At 42.1% G+C, this 21,643-nt stretch overlaps 1 protein-coding gene across 1 annotated transcript in view; it reads left to right on the top strand.

The window, feature by feature from the left end:
- The window catches only part of LOC107379164 (raftlin), a 188,851-nt gene that overhangs the window by 115,435 nt on the left and 51,773 nt on the right, over positions 1-21,643 (top strand). Inside the window, exons 5-6 of the mRNA XM_070551002.1 lie at positions 7,473-7,914; positions 16,963-17,166. Coding sequence (XP_070407103.1) covers positions 7,473-7,914; positions 16,963-17,166 — 646 coding nt within the window. The remainder of the gene's footprint in view (positions 1-7,472; positions 7,915-16,962; positions 17,167-21,643) is intronic.

The following is a 21,643-nucleotide window of genomic DNA, read 5'->3' as shown; positions in this document are numbered from 1 at the left end:
TTATCTCTTATGGTCTACCCGTCACGAACCTTGTGACTTTGCCTCCTGTGTTCTCTGACCACTCTCCAATACTCTGTGATGTTACGTTGCCATGTCCTGTCCCTGTGTGCGAAGCTCCCGCTACTAGGTTCAGAGCCCTGGATGCAGAAACTATTTCAAAGTTTGTGGACTGTATGTCTGTAAGGTTAGAGACCTTTAACCCTGATCCATCTAACGTTGATCACTATTCACAACACTTTGATGTACTTTGTAATCAGGTCTTGGACGTGGTTGCCCCTCTCAAACTGTGCAAGTCTCGGCCTAGGAGGGAGCCATGGCTCTCTGATGTCACACGGGCTTGCAGGCGGGCGTGTAGATCCTCGGAGAGAAAGTGGAAAAAGGATGGCCTACAGGTCTCGCGTGAGTTGTTCAGAGCATCTCTGGTTGCTTATCAGGATGCAGTGAAGGCCGCCAGAATGGCCTATTTTGCAGACATCATTGAGACAAACTCCAATAATCCTAAGATTCTCTACAAAACGCTAAACTCAGTTCTGGTGTATCAGGAGCCTAGCTCCATGTCTCCTACAGCTGCTGGAAACTCTGAAGCTTTTCACAAATTCTTTGTTGATAAAGTGTCGGGCATTAGAGCAGTCATTTCAGGTAACTCTGTTGACCCTGTTCCAGTTCATCCATCACCACCCACCCTGAGCTCCCTCAATACAGTTTCATACTCTGAGCTGAGTAAGCTAGTTGCGAGACAGAAGCCATCTGGCTCTCCACTTGACGTTCTGCCACCTCGTCTCTGGAAGGCTGCCTTTCCGTGTCTTGGCCCTTCACTTGGTCAAATTATCAATGGGAGCCTCATCACAGGTTTGGTCCCAGCTGCTTTGAAAGCAGCAGTTATTCGGCCGCCCCTGAAGAAACCTGGTGCTGATGTCTCTGTGATAGAAAATTACAGGCCTATCTCTACCCTGCCTTTTACATCTAAACTGCTTGAGAAAGTCGTTTATCAGCAGCTGGTCTCACATTTAGCTGACTCTGATCTGTTTGAGGTTTTCCAATCAGGGTTCAGGTCTGGCCATAGCACAGAGTCTGCTCTACTGAGGGTCCTAAATGACATCTATCTATCACTAGATCAGGGAACATCTGTGCTGCTTCTGTTATTAGACCTGACAGCAGCCTTCGACACAGTTGACCACGTGATTCTACTCGATCGCTTGGAACGATGGGTTGGGATCAAAGGGTCAGCTCTGGATTGGTTTAGATCGTATCTCCAAAACAGGACATTCTGTGTTAAACTGGGTGATGTTTTTTCTTCTTGGGAGGGGCTCCGCTGGGGGGTCCCGCAGGGGTCGATCCTTGGTCCTCTTTTGTTTGCCATTTATCTGCTACCTCTGGGGTCAATCTTTCGTAAACATGGCCTATCATTCCATCTGTATGCTGACGATTGCCAGATTTACTCTCCATTGTGTCAGGAGAAAGGTCACTCTATTCAGTCCTTTGTCTCCTGTGTTAATGAGGTGAAGTCTTGGCTAATGTCCAACTATCTACATCTGAATGAGGGAAAGACAGAGCTCATTGTTTTTCACCTCAACAGCAGGAATGTGGATCGTTATGCTGATCTTGGCCCTCTTTCTCCATACTCAAAACCAGTTGTTACCAGTTTGGGGGTGAAACTTGATGTAGGACTTAAATTTGACGCTCACATCAATTCTGTGATCCGGTCCAGTTTCTTTCACCTGAGACGCCTTGCTAAAATCAAGCCTATGCTGTCGAGAGCCCACCTTGAGCGGGTACTGCATGCCTTTGTTATTTCTCGGCTTGACTACTGCAACTCTCTATATGCAGGGTTGTGTCAGTCAACACTGCATCGCCTACAGGTTGTGCAGAACAGCGCTGCCAGGTTCCTGACTGGGACCAGGAAACGGGACCACATCAGTCCGGTTCTGGCCTCTCTGCACTGGCTTCCGATTTGCTATCGCTCACAATTCAAAATCCTCGTCTTTGTTTATCATTTCTTCCAGGGTGGTGGTCCCCCCTATCTAGCCACACTCCTGAAAAGACACTCCCCATCACGCGCTCTGCGCTCCTCTGACCAAGGCCTGCTCGCTGTCCCTCGGTCTAGGTGTCGTACCCGTGGGTACCGGGCTTTCTCAGTCCTAGCACCGTCACTCTGGAACCAGTTGCCACCCTCAGTTAGGCTGTCCCCTTCTCTGCCAGTCTTTAAGAACCAACTAAAAACACACCTCCTCTGCTTGGCGTTTCCAGAACATGTTTGATTTTGGCCCTCTTTTATGTTGAATCCATTCCACAGTTTTCATTGGTACACTCAATCCATCCACTCAATCCAATTGTGTTTCACACATTTGTCCTTTACCAGAATGTTTCATCTATCTTGTAATTTCCATTTTGTATTTTGTAATGTGTATTTTGTAATTTGAATTTCTTTTATTGTTGATTTATTCAATATATTTACATACAACTGTACAATGTTCAGCGCTTTGGGCTTCCTGACAGGGTTGTGGAAGGCGCTTTATAAATAAAGCTTTGATTGATTTGATTGATTGATTGATTCAGGGATCATAAATACACTGTAGTCAGTATACAGTTTATAGAATGAATTTAATTCTTTTTCCTAAACTAATGATACATGACAAGATATGAATAAGGAGATTGGATGGGGTGGATGTGAGGTGTTGTGATGGAAGCTAGATGTTGTAGCAACCATTCTTTGTATCTGCGAGAAATTGTGAAATCTGGGTGTAAAAGAAGTTGTTGTTTGTTATAAACTAGAGAGGTGTTTATTTATAAACCACACCAGACACCAGAATGCAGGCTTATGATACCCTTGCATGAGTTGCTCCCGGCGGTCCGGAGGGTTGCGGTCAGAGTGGTGAGGTCACCGGACGTCGAAACCACAATACTGAGGGATTAGTAGCTTCCTCTGAGTTCAGGTTCCCCGACCATGAGCTGCAACCTGGGGTCTGCAGATTAGGTGTCCAAGGTGGATGTCTGAGAGTTGAAGTAACTCTGAAAAGAGCTGTTGTGTCTGTAATCACTTGCAGCGTCGCAGAGAGGTTTTGACTTAAGGAGATGGTTTCAAAAGATGCTTCTTTCCCGATTTGGCCGAATCGGGGGTCAGCTGGAAACTGAATTACTCGGGAAGCAATTCTTGTTTTATTAAACTCGTTATTTGTAATTTCTGGCGTATTCTGGCAAATAAAAATGTGCCATGTCTGGAAGGCTTTACCAAAACATTCCTTACAAAGCTGCGTCTTCTTCAGATAAAAATATGTTTTTAACAGTGGGAATGAGAATGTCTTAAAACTCTTATGTGATGTGTATGAGTGTAAATAATGATTAACTTGTTAAATCAAACACATACGGATTTGTGATATAAATGGATCATTGTAAGAACAGGTTATTCAAACATTTCATTTAAACATCTTGTTCATTCATCAGGGGGGGGGGGGGGGGCTTCCCCTTATTTAACCATTGTCTAAACATAAGAAACATAAAGAAAGAGAGAAAAGGCAATGAAAGAAAAATATGTTCAAAATTTATTGGAGTGTTTTTATCTTTTCACCAGAATTTTATTTTTTTTCCACACAACAGATTTGATGATTTGAAAACAAATGAAATGTTTTAATCATTTATTTTAGATTATCTCATCTACGGTATTCCTGCAGTTTATTTCCATATTTACTTGTTTTTGTTATTTATTTTTGTTCTGGCCTCTGGTTATTCTTATCTCAACACTTTAGATATTTATCTGTTTCTATTAAATCCTTCATATCACATCAAACTGTTGTTGTTTTGTTTACTCTCATTTTGTTTTTCATTCCCTTTTAATTTGTTCTGATACGACATCCTGACACTTGTCACTTCTATGTTGCGATGGATAGAAAATAAATCCATTCTGAATCGTTGGAATTGTCCAGAGTGGAACGTAATGAAATGATGGTGACGATAATAAAAATGGAAACCAAAAATAAATTCAATCATTACAAGTCATCGTTTGGATCTATTGTTCTATCAGCAGCTCTGACATCAGTCGTCGTCTTTCTCTCTGCTCTACAGGTAAATGAGATGCAACCATTGCTCCCTTTTATGTCAGCAATTCCATTTGGACATATTGGTTTGGGAATGGGATGTGGGAGCTGCCAGACAGCATTCAAATGATGCTAAACAATATGGCTGGAGACAGTGTGACTGTTTTTCAATTCAATTTCATAGTGAATAACTTGCAGTTTGATTTGATTTTTATTTTCTCTCCTCAACCGGAGCTCAAAGATAGAGAGGACGGGTGGGGGGTGGGTTCGGGGGTGCCTCAGCTGGGAGGAATGAGGCAGAAATGGAGAAAGACATCATTAACGTTCCCTAACTGTAGCAGCAACACAAATCTGACATCAAACAAGACAGAAAAATAGGCGCTGGGTTTGTTTTCAAAATCACAGGTTTTGGGAAGTTTTGCATCATAGTAGTAGTTGTTGTAGTAATTGTTGTAGTTGTTGTCGTAGTACAGATAATTAAATCAGCTTTTCCCTGAAGAGGACTGTTGGTAACAAACAACAACATTTGTGATGGAGTTTCCAAAATGTCTTGACATATTTTCGAAGGTGTATTCATTTACTCACATCAGTCACAGCCTTGATCTAAGCACGTCTTCTCAGATTATTACAGATTAGTTGAGGGGACCTGGAACGTGTCTGGGACCCCTGCTGGTTTAGCCTCAGTCAAAAAGTGGAAGGCACATCAGACAAAGTGGAAAGTTAGTATGAAGGTGAATTATGATCAAATGAAAACCAATCCGGACACCTTTTGACTAAACTGCTACAAAAAGTTTCGCTTGAATTTGTATTATGTTTTATTCATTCACATGTTTCGTGTTAATGAGTTATTCTTTTGAACTATTCATTTATTGAAGTCAGTTTTACATGTTAAGTGTTACTTTTATTTAAAGTTACAATAAGTGAAAACTTTACAGTGAAAAATTCACTAAATCACTCATTTGTAAATCAACACTCTCCTGCAAACGCATATATATATATATATATATATATATATATATATATATATATATATATATATATATATATATGTATGTATGTATGTATGTATGTATGTATGTATGTATATATATATATATATGTATATATATATATATATATATATATATATATATATATATATATATATATATATATATATATATATATATACATATATATATATATAAAATATATATTAGCCAGTAAAAGCAGCAACACAGGTGTTATTTGTTGTACCCGTAAAGCCGTGCATACACTGTACAACTTTTTCACTTTTTAGAGCCGATTTTCCACTCGTGTGAGAATCCACAAGATCGGGACGAGTTTTGCGCTGAGCGTCGTGTAGTGCATAGGGGGTTGCGAGAGGCGATTATCACCACATGACCGATCAGCAATCTTGAGCTTGCACGGACTTCTGGGGTGTTTGATATTTTGCTCGTCCCTCGTGAGGGTATCGCACTGTTGAAGCGGCGCTGCGAGCAGCTGCGACCCAAGAAGTATCAGAACTGCTCACGGCGCATGCGCAATCCTGCATCAACACCGCTCGCCCGCTATTTCCCTAATAACACACGTTTTTCATTCTTATTTCTACAAGTTTTTTTACTCACAAAGATTGTCAAGAAAGCGTGTTTGTTGTGTTCATGTCAAATTAAATGGATCACAAAACACAGATTTACTTTCTTTATTTCGTTTTCCTCATCCAACCTCCATAAATCCCTGTGTGTCCTCCTGCAGCACTCCCAAAGGACAACAGGCAAAACAAGACAAATTGTCTGACATGATGTGTAAAAACTGCTATTTTTAGCATATTTTTAGGTCCAACGTGTTGCTACCAGACGTACAGTGTGAGCAGTCAGGTCGCATCCAAGAACTGGGTTGTGCAGTGGGAGCACACGACTCGTGAGATCTGCCCTGCAAGGAAGTCGTACAGTTTGAGCTGAAGCTGAGTGCTACGAGTGAAAAAGTCGCACAGTGTCCGCCCGGCTTAAGAAGCCACGGCATCCCTTTGTTTTACTCTATCGGGGAGGCAGGCTAGAGGCTAACATTTAGCTATCAATGCTAACGGTGAATTAGAAATAAATCGCTGGCTCTAAACAAATATCTTCAACAGCTTTTTAATTTACCAACAACTCGATAATACAGTGAAATGTATTTATCTGCTTATCACTTACTGTGTATGACTGGTCTTAACTTGTCATCTAGAAAATTCTGGTGCTGATCTGTAGCTGGTAGCAGCCATGAAACTCATGGACGGGAGTGAGTAGGAATTTCTCAATGTCAAGGCGCCTGGCCTTGCGAGGCGATGTCTTGCGAGGCCAAGCGCCTTGCTTACGAGGACACTGTCCTTCCTTGGTCAAAGAAAACGGTTCAATGGAACAGACTTACATCATGTGACCGTGACTTCCACGGCAGTCACGTAATGTCACGTGACACGGGAGATAGTTATATTTTAATTGTATTAGTTTCAATATACTTTATAAATTGTGTTTATATTTGTTAAATAAAATATACAAGTGAGTTACTACCCGCTAGCCATCAAAGCTGCAACTAAAAAGCAACTAACCAACCATAGATAACTTGTTTGGATCTAAAAAATATTTTTAATTAGTTGACTTACTTTTAAAATTGAAATTTGCCCCCGAAGTATCTGCCAGCTTCTGATCTGCCATCCTTTTAAAAAGACTGCGGTGTATTCTGGGTAATTTTTGACCAAGGCTAGTGTACAAGACTCCTCCCGTGTATCCATGCTCAGCTAGCTAAACGGCTAACAAACGGAGAACACATGCCTCAGTAGAACATAAACATTGAAACATGTCTTGGCAGTTCCTGATGACATATCTCCTAGGCAACCGGGGCAGAGTCAAGACATCAAGGCAAGGTTCCTTGGCATTGAGAAACACCCAGAGTCACTTGTTTGGAAACACGGGCCGCAGTACCTACATTTGACCACAGGATGTCATTCTTACTTCATGCACCTTTAATTTTTTGTTGAACTTTTACTAAATGTTGTATGAAAATAAAACCAACAAAAATGAATATTTAAATAACTTTACTCGCTCTTGTCACTTTGCTCAAGTGCCAGCTATAAGACTCAGAAAAAAACTCACATAAGTATTAATTCATTGTGATTCTCACTGAAACTTAGTTTCTAACTCTAACTGGTGGTCAATAGCAGCATCCCAGTGGGACACTGGGTTAAAGCTCCACTTCAATCAGGTTTTTATCCAAAGAAACTCCCACAAATTAGATTTTTTGGGAGGAAAAAGGGTTAGTTGTATTACTGTATTTACTTAATTGCTCTTACAATAATTATTATTTAATGCTTTAAATTTTATATTTAAACAAGTCAAAATAATAGTGGTTGTTGGCTTTCTCAGCTCATAAACAATGAAACAAACAATCTGGTCTGTAATTCTCTGATTCTGCTCTTTTCTACAACAGCAAATCCAGGATGCTGCAGACCAGGGTGTGCTGTTTGTGGGATTTGTCCAGGAACCTTATGGAGCCCCATGCACCCAGATCAGAGAACCAGAGACCCCCTCCCTCTCCCTGCACTCCAGTCCCAGTTCTGTGCTCAGGTCCCTGTGCAGCAGCAGCCCCTCCAACCCCTCAAGCCCCCAAAACCACCCAGAACCCAGAGCTCGGGCCGACTGGGTGGATAAAGAGGGGAACGACAAAGCCTCGCAGCCAAACAGGGAGAAGAACCAGAACCACCACTCAGGGTGTGAGGTGGGAGTCAACGGGGTTGGTGACTCACCTGCTACATCGCCGGTGTCAGAGGGAGACCTGGACAACAGCGAGGATCTGACAGAGGAGGCGTCGCCATCCCACAAGGACATCAGCAAAGAGACCAAGCAGAGGCAGAGATATCGGAGAGGTGATGGTGAGTGATCTCCATGGCAACCATCACACATTTAAACTCAGAGGAATGAAAATTTAAGCAAAAATCAAGGAAATTACAACTTACATGCTGTGGGACAAACGAGAACCTGAACATGACGAAGAGAAAAGGGCAGACGTGATTTTATTTCCAACCTGCAGCTTTTTCTGCTAATCCAGGAAAATGCAACCAATAAACCATTAAAAACACTGTAACGGTATATTTTATAATTTTTATTTATATTGCTTAAGATCACAGGAGTGGTAGACTTGAGTGAATCCTGCAGGAATAAAAGCACAGAGGTTCATTTTACCTCCCAACCTTCACTACTTGCACTTTTGTCCACTCCAAAGATTTTCCCTGTTAAGTCCCAGGAAGTTCAATCAGGGCTGAATTGTCCCTTTTTTTTTGTCATTATAGGTGAAATATTGACCCAGATTTTTAGAGGCCTATACAGCAGAGGTGTCCAATCCTTAGTTGTTTCCCTGCTCCAATACACTTGATTTATGTGAATTAACTCAGCAGGTCCTCCTCAAGATCTGCAGAAGCCGCTTGATCTCCAACAATTCTAATCAGGAGCAGAGAAACGGCTAAAACGTGCAGCGTAGCGGGCCTCTGGGACCGGGACTGGACATCGGTGTTTTACATGATGATTAGGATGTGTAGTTACATCATCCTGGTGAGTAGGCCTTTTAAAAGGAAACGGATTAATAAATCCACGTGGGATTCTGGGTTAAACAGTCAAAGTTGAACTTTTCAAACTCTTTCTTATTCAGCGGGATGATCTTTATAAACTCCAGCAAAAGGCCAAAATATTAATTAAAACCTATTAAAGGTCAAACTGGAATATAGAAGTTAGATGTGCTACATCCCCGAGGAGATGCTGCTGCTCAGATGGAGACAGAATGTAAACTTCTGGCTGATCCCACAGCAGCTACGTTTACCCAAAAATTCTAGAACCTCACAGCTCCTGATCCTCTGACGGGATCCGTCTCTTCGAGACTTTGTGTTTTAGATTTCCATCCTTGACTTTGTGTTTCGTCTCAAGAACGGCGCCACAGATTTCTCCTGAAACGCTCGGCATCTGCGGAGGTGTCGCTCGCTGCGACGGCTCGAGCGTTACACAACAATGTGTGTCGTGTCGGGACATAATCCTCTCTGTCTGTTACACAAAGAGCCGTCTCACACCGAAGCTGCGACGCATACGAATGGACCCTCGGCTGATGAAGCTGGTTTCCTCTCCTCGGACGCAGCTTTGAGTTACTTATGATGGCCCCTTTTTCTGGTGTTGAAATCAGCACGGTTACAGTTTCAGCTGCATCTGAGCGTTTCATATTAACAGATGGAAGCTCCCCCTCCCACGGTCTCTCGCCCTCTCCTGGATTCCGTTTGTGGATTGTGTCGACAATGCGCTGACCGTCCATTACAAACAGCCCCAACTGAGGCTGCACAGATCTGCATGCAGGTGATTGGGTTCAAAACAACTAATAACAGGTGTTGCATAATGGTTGTGTGCACTGCTTTGTGCTGGTGTGTGTGTGTGTGTGTGTGTGTGTGTGTGTGTGTGTGTGTGTGTGTGCGCAGTAACACTAACTTGGCATCACAGCACATCATCACCGTGGTCCATCTGGGCTTTTTGCAGCGAGATAATCCCCACTGACTCGTCCTCTACCTCCCTCAGCTTCACAGCTCTTCCTTCCCCCACCTTCATCCCCCTGAATCTCTGTGACAACGCCAGCCGGGGTGGTGGAGGAGCCTGCCAAGCTCCCATGTCCCTCTCCACTAATGCCCAGTCTGCCGAAAAGGCCCGAGAGCCTCTGCTGCTCACTGCCGCTCGCTGCTGCTTCTGGCTTGTCCTCGGTAATCCTCAGATCTCGAGGTGAACACCGTGCAAGCGCTGCCAGGGAAACTGGCAGAAATGTGTGGATTAGTGTTGAAATAGAAACACTTCACTCTTTGGATCCATTCGTGGATCTCTGAGGGAGAACAACAACCCTGTGTCCTGAAAATCCCTTTCCAAATAGAACTGATTTGCATGAGCAGAACGGGTTTGTTCCACCTTAAATGCCATGTGCATTATTTTCCAAGTCAAACACTTAGAGATGCAGAAAGATGGTGGCTTTCTGGAAAACTGAATGCTGACTTAAAACACACGTGGCTTCATTTAAGTGAGAACAGTGTCTGTTTAATGGGAGTTTGCAGGTCAAACACAACTGCTTAAATATTTGATGAAAACATAAATATCACTTAGATTAGAGTGCTGGAGGAGATTCAATAAAGCCAGAATATCTTGTAAATGTCCCTGACGAGAGAGTTCTGCTGTCCGATTGTGTGACTCGGCAACAAAACACACATTTACAATATACGTCTGTTGATTTAATACTGAAATAAAACTCATATTTTCTGAATAAATCCATTCTCCAGACCCTCAAATAACAGAATCAGATGTTCGAAAGGCTTTGGAGCTGCAGAGCGGTTCTCTCACACAGCCGGGTCTTCGGATGAACGTGTTCAGATCCAGATGGATAAATGGATGAAATTAAAGTCCACCTTAGTAAAAAAAAAAAATCAGGTCGAGGGTCAAAGTTCATGAGGGAAGGAGGATGATTCATCATGGGCTGGATCCTTCTGGTTCTGATTGTTGTTGTTAGCGGGACGATCACCAAGTCACACAAACGCTAACGTCCTTGGATTCATGCTGTTAGCTTCAGCTAATTTCTTCTTCCTCAGCTGTAACCATAAACATGAGCAGAGAAGCCGTCCCAGGAATTACCCTGGAAGGTGAAAAGTGATGAAACTGAGCAAATAGCTTGACATTTCTTCCCGTTGGAGCCGGTTCTTGGCCTGAAGCCAGAGTTCAAATGATGCTGCGGTGTTGTTTTTTTATGAGGCGGTACAGAAGCGTTTACAGGCCACCGCAGCACAAAAAGGTCCCGTTGGCTCCGGGAAGAACTTGGCGAGTGACTTGTTTTTAAAGAGATTTATGTTGGTTATTAATACACTTCCCCAGATATCAAAGATGGCTTAACTTTATGTTCCTTCTCCCTGGAAAGTTGTTCTGCTTCTCTGCTCAAAGAATTTGCTTCAATTCAGAAGAGAAAACATGCAACTGCTTCAATTCACAAAATAATAAAACGTTTCTTTTAAAACCTCAGACAAGCAGCACACTCGGTGGTTCCTCCATTTAATGCTTTTTACTTTTCTTCTGTTTTGTTGTTTTACTTGTGACATTAATGCATTCATTCTTTGGTCCATAAAACACCACGCAGGTTTGCTTAGTGATGCTTTTTCCTGCAGCAGACAACTCACACAAAAGCCCAGCTTCAGTTTGACCTGTTAATATCTCACATTCCAGTATGATGGACATCTTATTTTCCTGTATTGTTCCTTCTGAGATGTCCTGCTGAAGTAGCCCTTCAGCAAGGCACACAGCCACCTCCTGTGGTTTCTGCGTATGTTCTCTGAAGTGCTAAAGAAAATCGTCCACTCACAAGATAAACCTCTCTGCCTGACATACAGATGTCCAGTTAATAATGCATCATTTAAACAGACTGCACACAAATGCTTCAGTTATTACAAATAAAAGGTAATCTGCAGTGACTGGTTGTTTTTTAATGTTCAGTGGAGAAGTTAAACTAGAAAATCATCTGAAAAACTGTAAGAATCCATTTAAACTGTGGTTGTATTGTCATTTGTCTAAAGAAAGAATCAGACTCAGAACTTTTCACTGATGAAGCCCTTTTCAGACAGACATTCTGGAACATTTGCGGACAATTCAATCCGGTTTTTAACTGGAACTGTGTTTTCAGACACACTACTTTTGTACAGGAACTTGTCCTTTCGGCTGCGTTCACACAGCAGGGAAAAGTTCCAGATGTCTGACAGTGGCGGGGGGGTGGGGTGGGGGGGTGGGGTGAATCGGACTTAAGTTAAGAAGAAGAAGAAGAAAATATCATTTCTATAGCGCCTCTCAAGATAAAAATCACGAGGCGCTTAAGCATAATTCTGCGCACAAGAAGACACGTAAGAGACCTTGATGATGTAGCTCAATGGTTAAAGGAATCACTGAAGCGGTGTGAAGTGCTCTGTCGCGCGTCTAGGCGGTACCGTAGGAGGCGAGCTGCCGTGGTTCGCCGCATGCTACAGCAGCGAGCTATCTAGGTGCGCACAGCGTCCCTCGGTCTCCTCCTCCTCCCCCTCCCTCTTGTCCGGAACTTTACCTCACCAGTCTGAAGCAGCCACCATGTCCGTAACAAGTCCGGACCTGTTACTAGGGGCTTCGTCCGGATAAATTCCGGAACACGTTATCCGGATGTTTGTATTCAGACAGAAACGTCTTACGGACAGACTCCGGAACATTTCCGTTTTTCATGGCCTGTCTGAAGGGGGCTATAATGACCCACCTGAATCTTTAGGAGCTGTTCTTCAACTCAGGTCTGTGTTTAAAGAGCAGGTTAAAATAATCAGTCACTCTGAGTTTAATATGTAGGTTGAACACAAAAATAGTCTCCTACACCTATCTCCTGCTTTAGTTCTGATAGAAAATAGGCATAAAAATGCTCGGGTCAGAAAACCCTGACAGATCTACGTCATGCTGTCAATCAACATTCACGGACTCACCTATCTTGACTAGCGACAAGGAAGGCTGTTGTTGGTTTAGCATCCAGAAAACAGCAGAGAACGTCTCAGCTAGTAGAAGCTAACCGTTAGCATTAGCGACTCCACCAGATGGCAGAACTCCTCCAGGCTTATGTTATTTGTGGAGATAAGACATCAACGTTGCAGAGTCAGTGGTAGAGTCTTCACCTTCCACCTTCTCCTTTAGTTGACTTCTCTGTCCTCAAACAGGCGCACCGGAGCTTTTTTTCTCCAGAGAACAACTCACAAGGCATTCATTCCTGCTAGGGAGCACTGCAAATATCTTCCAAATATGGCTAAAGCTGACCTTTAAGCTGTAAGCCCATTAATGTGATGCAAACTGTTCACTATCAGGGGATTTTGGGAGAGTTGGAGGCGTTTCCAACGGGAAGTCAGTCATGTTGTCCAAGATTTGTTTGCCATATTGTCCCAGTTGTAATATGTGGTAACAAAGAGGAAGATGATGGGAGGGAATGGGAGCTTTCTCCTGTTGCTGCTGATCAGATTTTTATGAAGTGGGACAAAAGAACAAGATTTAGGGAATTTTGTGTCCAGCTGTCAGATCCGTCACCTGAGCCAAACAGGAAGTGGTTGTAAATGATTTATTCCTCCTGTCTGGCTGGACGGACAGACAGATGAAACCAAACTGGCTGACCAATGGTTCCCCTCACCTGTGTGTGGGTGGGTGGCAGCCTTGCACATTCTGCTCATCCATCTGCTTCACTCGGGGAATGACAGTCTGACATTTGCATGGGAAGAAAAGGGGAAAATGTTCACAGGAGTGATCTGAATTGTTTCTTCACTCACAGATTCAAACCCTGCTAAAAGCTCACGTTTTGTTTTTCAAAGCTAAGCAGAGCAACATTTCTCTCGCTCCCGTCACAACAAATAAAAGTCTTTGCACTCTGACTTGGTGGGAGACGAGCATGGAGCGGTGACATATGCACAGTAGGCCTGCTCCTCTCTCTCCAGAGGCCCTCTGCATTATGCATATTTCTTCTTGATGTAAACAACAGCTTCAGAGCTTTTAATGCATTATTCAAGGTTAACTATGAATTAACTTGGTTACAATAAAACGCTCCCTTTTAAGTTCTGCAGCAGCAGAGTTGCAGCCCTTTTAAAAGGCATTAAAGTAAAGAGGAGCATGATGACAATCAAATTATTTCTGATTCAACTCACGTCTGTTTCAAAAGAGGCAGAATCCTTGGGAAAGATTTCTGGTGTGTTTGTGAGTCCAGCTCAGGGCATCATACATCTCCTCTTGTATTATTGCTTTATCCACACTCACCAGGTGAAGGGTCCTTTGTGTTTTGCATACAAATTCAATCCTTCTGCATGAAAGTTTGGGTTATTTACAATAAAAATAACTAACTTATAGGTTCCAAGGATGCAAAAGAGTAGTAAAAGTTCATATGGTCTATGACATTTTGAAATGTGTAGAAATCAATGATTCATTTTCATTTTTTTACCATTTATTGTTAAAGGTCAGTTTCACAAAAAATAAATAATTAATGATTATTCCCGATTATAATCGGTCACTTGAGTTTTTCATGCAGGCTGAACATGAAAATAGTCTCCTACACCTATCTCCTGCATTAGCTTCTGGTAGAAGATAGATGGTGAAACTCTAGGATTTGAAAATCCTGACAGATCTACATCACACTGTGAATTAACATTCATGGACTCACCCATCTTGACTCACAACGGGGAAGGCTGTTGTTGTTTTACCCAGGGTGACCAAACATCCACTTTTCCCCGGGCGTGTCCACTTTTTATTCTCTTTCCGCTGCGTCTGGCAGGGTTTCCTATGTTGATGAAAATGTTTGGGTTTTCATCCAGGAGCAGGGTTTGAATTATGAGGGAGCTGGAAGCACTCAACTTACACACCCAGGAGGAGCCTGGAAAAAGTTCCAGTGTCTACATATATTACATTATTTAAATGGACTCTCAACATACCGGGGATTCTTTTGAGCAGAGAGCAGCAAAGCGCTGATTGTTGATGCGCTCCAGTCCGCTGCATCCTGTGCATGGCACATTCCCTATGTGGCACCACCCAAAAATTATTATTACCACGATAGTTCATGTCCATTCATATCCACTTGTACTTTCTTTTTCATATTCATGCCTGACGAGCTCCGCTGCAGTAGAGGAGCTCATCACCCACGCTCAAGTTACTTCACCTCACTTACGCGGCTGGGCAGCGTGCTCTCCGCTAGCTTTGCGGTTGGTAGATCCTTTTGATCTGCTTAGTGTGAAAGTACCTCATGAGGTGAAAAAGAAAGATGCCAAGCAGCTCTTTTTTCTGGAGAACTGAGAAGAGGTGCAGAAAGATAAGAGACAAACAGGACAGGAAAAATAGTCAAATAAAAAACAAGAAAAAATGCATGTAGTATTTATTATATTTGGTACAATTCAGATCCCCTTGAAAACTCAGTGCAACACCCAGGGCCATTTCAAGACATTTTGGGGGCCAAGGCAGAACAGAACAGATACTTAAAGGTGCAATTTTTAAGAAGGGAGTAAGAATGACATCCTGTGGTCAAATCCATGTACTGCAGTCCATTTTTATTAACAAAAAGTGACTTTCTCACTGCCATTCCGGGAGTTTCATGGCTGTTGTCATTTACGTCTCAGAACCAGAAGATTCTAGATGACCAGCAAAGATGAGTCATACACAGGAAGTTGATGAGTAGATAAATACGTTGTGATATATGTTAGCACTCTTGAGTGCTTTTCGGCAAGGAGCACTTACTACACTTATTAAGGTAGTTTACCTCCGGCTTAAGAAGAGTTTGCCTTCTTGCTGCTAGCTTGCTGTTATAGTGTCTTCACACCCTAAGCGTCGAAAAATGACTCAGTGTGACCAAGTGTTTGTTTCCAACGCGTAGGGAGCCCCTGCACGTCGGGAGGCGACGCGCTGTGCCAGAGCATCGGTTATATGACGCTCACGGTAAAACAGACATTTTACCAAATTGTGACCTTTACCCTCTTGCTAATTAACCTTCCCCTCACCCCCATCCTAACCTTAACCAGCTTGTGCATGCAAAGCTTTGTTTCACGTTTCATCATTCCTCTCAAAGACGCTTAACGCAGCTTTGTTTCACGATTCATCATTCCTCTCAAACACGCTTAACGCAAAATTTAGACTGACATACTGGGTTAAGGTTAGGATGGGGGTGAGGGGAAGGTTAAATCGCTAGAGGTTAGAGGTGAAATGTCGGTGAAATCTCCATTTTACCGCGGGCGTCAGATACGACACTCTCGCACAGCGCGTTGCCTCCCATCGTGCAGGGGCTCCCTACGCATCGGGAACAAACGCTTGGTCATTTTTCTACACTTAGGGTGTGAGAATGTGTTGTTTTGCCGGCCGTCGTCAAATTACAATTGTCGGCGCTGCAGTATTAGCTTGCAGGAGACACAGCAACCTCATACTCACTGAAAGTAAACAGTAGTTACATCCATCTTTCCTTTGTTTTGAAAGGAGAAAAACTGACAATCCCCACAGCCAGCTGGATATGAATTATGGTTCAGTATAAACTTTCTTCCAAAAGGACTGAAACATTAAACTCTTTTAGGATGTCTCGCTGTAAAATTCTCACTATAGTCTTACATACTGCACCTTTAAAGGAAGTAAAATGCCACAGTTAACTCATTATTCACACATACATTTAACCTGGGATCTCAAGATAAAAACACTGACAGACACATTTATTTTTGGTGATCGTCTGCTTTTGCAGATAGGTCAGAACTTCTTGATGTTCAGTTCTATGCAGATGAGGACTTTCTCTTTCCCTACAGACTCGCAGACCTAATTTCTAATTATTTTTTCAAGCGTTACAATCATAATTCCACATTCTTCCAACAGTAAGAACATACAACTAACTAGAAGAAACACCAACGCTCACAAACTGTTTATCTGCTGCTTTTGGCTGGTGAGGATGAACACTGAGGCCAACTTTTCTTGGCCATTCTTCTAGTTTATATTCTGGCTGAAAGCCTCTGGTTTTGATTTTCTAAGAAATGCATTTTTAAAAAAACTCCCAATTGACCCATTAGTGTTGAAAATTCTCAGGAAATGGGATAAGTGAAAGACTTGAGAAAATTTTCCTTCATGTATAATTTCCCACTGATGCTTGGACACACTTTTCACAGCGTTACAACAGAATTAGGTTTATTTAAGATGTTTTGGACCAGCACGCTTGTCACTAAGCCAACCGTTTACAAAGCTGATCCGAAGTGCTTTTGGGAGCTGAACGTCTTCCCTCTGAGACCCAAATTACACTCTGGATTGTAGCCAAGATGAAGGAGTGGTTCATGTCTTCTGAGGAAATGTGTGCTAGACTTCCTCAGAGGCCGAACGTCTCAGTGAGATGAATTAATAAGCATGGTTTGTCTTCTGTCTCGGCTCAACAGGTGTGGAACTGCTGGCTTTGTACAACCACCCACCGGTCCGAGAGGGCCAGGTGAAGTACTACACCATCAAGGTTCCTCTGCGGGTTCAGAACCATGACGAGGGCATCAAAGAGGTGGAGGCCAACTGGTTGGATCACATGACTCAACACTTCAACAACGGGGCCTCGCTGGTGGATGGATACTTCCACCTGGGCAACGTGAATGGTAAGAAAGTGCCAGATCAGGACGAACTACAAGTGGAGATTAGAATATATTAACATGCATGCATAAATCTGTTCAGAACCAGATGTTTGTGATGAGAAAACAGTACAGGTTTTAACACAGCTGAAGTCTTGGCTCTGCAAGCACACTAAAAGCTCCCTCAGTTACTGTTATTTATTGTTTTTGCTCCAGTTTACCCTTTTTCTTTTTGATGTTTCACTGGTAAAAATGTCAGAGCAGATTGTGAATTCATCCCAGTCGCTGTGAGGCAGGTGGCGATGCACCATGCCCCGTGTTGGATTAATTATGCATTAGCTGACATTCATTTTCCTGCAGAAAACAATCATAATGTCATGTTCAAAGAAATTTCTTGACACATAAATCACTCTGATAGCATTTCTCCTTTGACAGGAAGTCGGTTTGTCTTTCTCGATGCCTTATTCATCCTTGCGCTGCACACTGAGGAACCAAGGTGCAGGCATTCCTCAAAACACAGACAACATGCAGCACGGTCACAATAAAATAATTTAAAATTATTTTTGTAGGTTTTATAATGTTCTGCTTTTAGTTTTGCTCTACAAAGTGATGCATTATAAACCAGATAACTGAAATGTCATTAAATATTTTCCACTATACTTAGTTTCTAATGTTAGCATGTTAGCATACTAGCATGCTTTTGTTGGCTCAGTCTCTGTTTTGGGATGTCACTGAGAGCAAATTAGCACCCTCTAAAGTACAACAGATCATGTGCACTGATGGCTAAGATTATATATTCAGTAAATATGAACAAATTAACTTCAAAGCCACGTTTAGGTCTTTAAACAAAACGATTAAACACTAGCCTAAAAAGCTAGACAAATTGTAGTGGTAGCAAAAAAGTTCTCTGTGTTTGCAGAGACACACTAGGCTATGCACTAGAGCTGTGATGAGAAAAACTACAAAGATGGCGTCAGCTCAGAAACAACGCTTTTTTGAAACAACTTTAGCTTTGGGCTTTTCTTTGATACATGAGCAGATAGAGAAACCTCCTTTTCCCATTGGGCGCTGGAGAGTGTAACAGCATCACCGCCATATTGGATGGGTTCCTCACTCTTCAAACCAAACTGGAGTCGATGTGGAGTAAGCGACTATGCCCGTTTTTTGTGCAACTTACTGTTGCAACAACCAGCGCACTATTGAAAATGGATAACATGGGATTACTATTGACTCTTCTAGCCTACCTGTTGGGATTTTATTTTATTTTATTTTATTTTATTTTCATGCTATACCATATGACTGATTTTGTGAAAAAGCATAATCAAAGGTGTTTTTTTTTTTGTTGGGGAAAAATCGTCCTCAAATAAATTCACTGGGGCGAATGGAGACCCATCCAAGATGGGAGCCGGCCACCACGGCAGCTCCAATAGGCAGCACCAGTCCACGGGGCATCCACGTATGAATGCCTGTTTGGTGGACTGCTCCGTTGACAGATTTCTGTGGCGATGAATGCATCACATTGTTTGTTGATCTGATTGGCCCTATTCCTGTCCAATTGCATGCAGAGACAGTCTGATTGACAACCGTGGACTCACCCCTATGACTGAACTCTGTCCACAGGTCGTGGATAAACCAAATATTTTACATACACCGGATGGCTTGCCCAGCTAATAAATTACACCCGTGTAGTTTGTTGGGTCAGGCTGTTGTTGGTTTTTTCTTGGTTCATTTAAACTATTTCTTGAGTTTTCGTTTTCCATCAGACCCCGGAGGCTGTGTGCTTTGCTCCAACAGCGTAGAAAAAGAGCCAGACAGAGTAAATAAGAGCCATAAGTCATTAATCTGGAAAAATGAATTCACAAAGATAATTACCCTGATAACAAATTAGTGCCTCTTTGCATGTTTTATGTCCCCAGAATTAGGTAATGAAGTGTATTATTATGATGAATTTTTTTAGTCCTCTAACACATTCTGCATCTTTCATGTGCTGCTAAAATATTCATCTCTTGAACAGAAATTACTGATTAGGATGGAAGTGCTGCAGTTTAATTGTATTGGCCTTCACTGACTAACTGTAGATCACTCCTCACGCAGAACCACTTTTTAAAAATAGACAATTTCACAGAGGTGAATGTTGAATTTTGGGGGATTTTTATTCTCTTGAGAGCAGCTGCCAAAATGACACCAAAGCTGCAGCCTAGTTGTTGTTAGCAGCTAATTGCATCAAACAGCAGAGAATCTCTGGGCTTTTGAATCAGTATCCATTCGTACTGTCTCCATATTTAGCTGCATCTTTGAGATGAGTTTCTGAATTGATGATGAGGCACTCGACATGATGCAGGGGACCATCTCAGCCTCATAAACATCAAGGACATGTTTGACAGCAAAACAGCACTCAAAAGGACACGGACTGGCAGGCGTGCAGATGGAAGATGAACAGTGAGAGTCTTGATTTGTAGTTCAGAGCAAACAGCTTGTCGCGCTCAGATGGAAACATAAATCGTCTGATGAGTGTCTTTGTGCTTTTAAAGTCAGACCTCGTTCTCTGGAGATTTTATTTCGTTGTGCATCAGTTTATATAGAACATTTAACGTGTTGGTAAACCAGTCTGGCTTTCATTATCTGCTAATCACTCTGAACCTACTGTTGGTTTTAGCATTAACTAAAAATTATCCACATGCAGTTCAAATTCACAAGGGCAGGTTACTGGGTTGGTCATCTGAACAAGCAAACTAAAAAAGACTTTTGAAAGATCCTATTCAAAGATGATGTGGAAATATTTGGTGAATAAATAAGTTGCACCAAAAGTTTTGTTTGAGGGTCAAACGCTGGCATGGCAACAGCAGCATGAAAGCAGCTTTAAAGACCAAGTTCACTGACAAACTGTTTTTTACTTTTTATTTTTTAAATATGATTGGTCATTCCGAGTTTAACATGCACGTTAAGCATGTTAAAATAGTCTTCTACCCCTATTTCCAATATTAGCCACCAATAGAAAATAGCAGAGGTGTGGACTCAAGTCACATGACTTGGACTCAAGTCAAACTTGAGTCATTATTTTAATGACTTCTGACTTGACTTGATAAAATCTAGAAAGACTTATGACTTGACTCGGACTTGAACGTCAATGACTTGCATGTGTTGACTTGATGATGACATGAGCATGTTTGATATTTTAGCACAAAAGTGGCACGACATGGACAAAAATCATAAAGCATTCTTCGTTCTGTGTTTGATGTACCGCTAAATGCAGCAGCACTTTGTTTATAATCAGTTTCAGTTGCACTTTCTGCTTGTTTGAGGAAATACTGTAAATGAAGCTTTAAGAAGCTTTATTTCTGGAATTTATTATTATCATTGTCATTAAATTGAAGTTGGACAGATGACTTGATTATGACTTGAAAAGTCAAAGTTAAGAACTTGAGCTTAACTTGGACTTCCACATCATTGACTTTGGACTCAACTTGAACTTGGTTGTCTTTGACTTGGACTTGACTGGAAAGACTTGTGACTTACTTGCAAAGCAGTGACTTGGTCACACCTCTGGAAAATAGAAAGGGAAACTCACTTTAGAAAAGCCAGTGACTTTAGCATGTCACCCATATGGGCTCGCAACTAGGAAACCAGTTGTTGATTTAGAATCCATGAGAGAGCAGAGCCCATCTCAGCTAGTAGAAGCTAACCATTAGCATTGACAACTCCACAACATAGCAGAACTTCTTGTGCTCGCTTGTGTTATTTGTAGAGATAAAACATCAATATTGCAAAGCAAATAGAATCTGTGGTAGAGTTGTGTTGCTGTTAGCCAATCAGAAGCGAGACGTTAAAATATCAGAAAATAAGACTCCGAATTGTCTGTAGTTCACTTCTAGTTACTGAAACAGGAGCCCGAGAGCTTTGTTCCCACGGAGACCGACTCACAAGGCATTTTTTTATACTAGAGATCCACTAGTCTGGCAAGCCATCTGATAGATATGAATAGTCTGGCCATGTCCCATAGACAGAGCTCAGTCATGGGGCAGAATTTACAGTTGTCTTCAAACTGTCTCTGCATGCTATTGGACAACAAACAACGTGACATCCCTGCTAAGGTTGAAAGTCAATGGGGCAGTCCACCATACGCTGTTGAAGAAGACGCAAATACATCCTTTTTCTAAGTAAAGGACTTTAAAACCTCCATTTGATATTCAGTCAAAGAAAAACACAGGTCTAAATTGCCCAAAGTTGATGCCAGAGCTGTTTCAAACAAGCCACCCCATCTTGGTTAGTCCACTCTGTCACATAATCCCGCCCACCAAACTGATACAGCGATGTAATTGGCCCACCAAACTGACAGAGCACTGGAACTGGCATAACACAACACTGATCCAGCCAATAGACCTGCTGAGGCCCTTATGCAGCGTAGACCAGTGTAATAATTTTGCTTTGGCTACTGTCTGTCTAGATTTCTAGGCTAAGAGACCACTGCAAATGTGTTTGAGTGAAGATCTGAGAGTGAACTAAA

The sequence above is a fragment of the Nothobranchius furzeri genome, chromosome 5, assembly GCF_043380555.1.
Source record: "Nothobranchius furzeri strain GRZ-AD chromosome 5, NfurGRZ-RIMD1, whole genome shotgun sequence".
Taxonomy (NCBI): Eukaryota; Metazoa; Chordata; class Actinopteri; order Cyprinodontiformes; family Nothobranchiidae; genus Nothobranchius; species Nothobranchius furzeri.
This window is presented reverse-complemented; position numbering and strand designations above follow the sequence as displayed.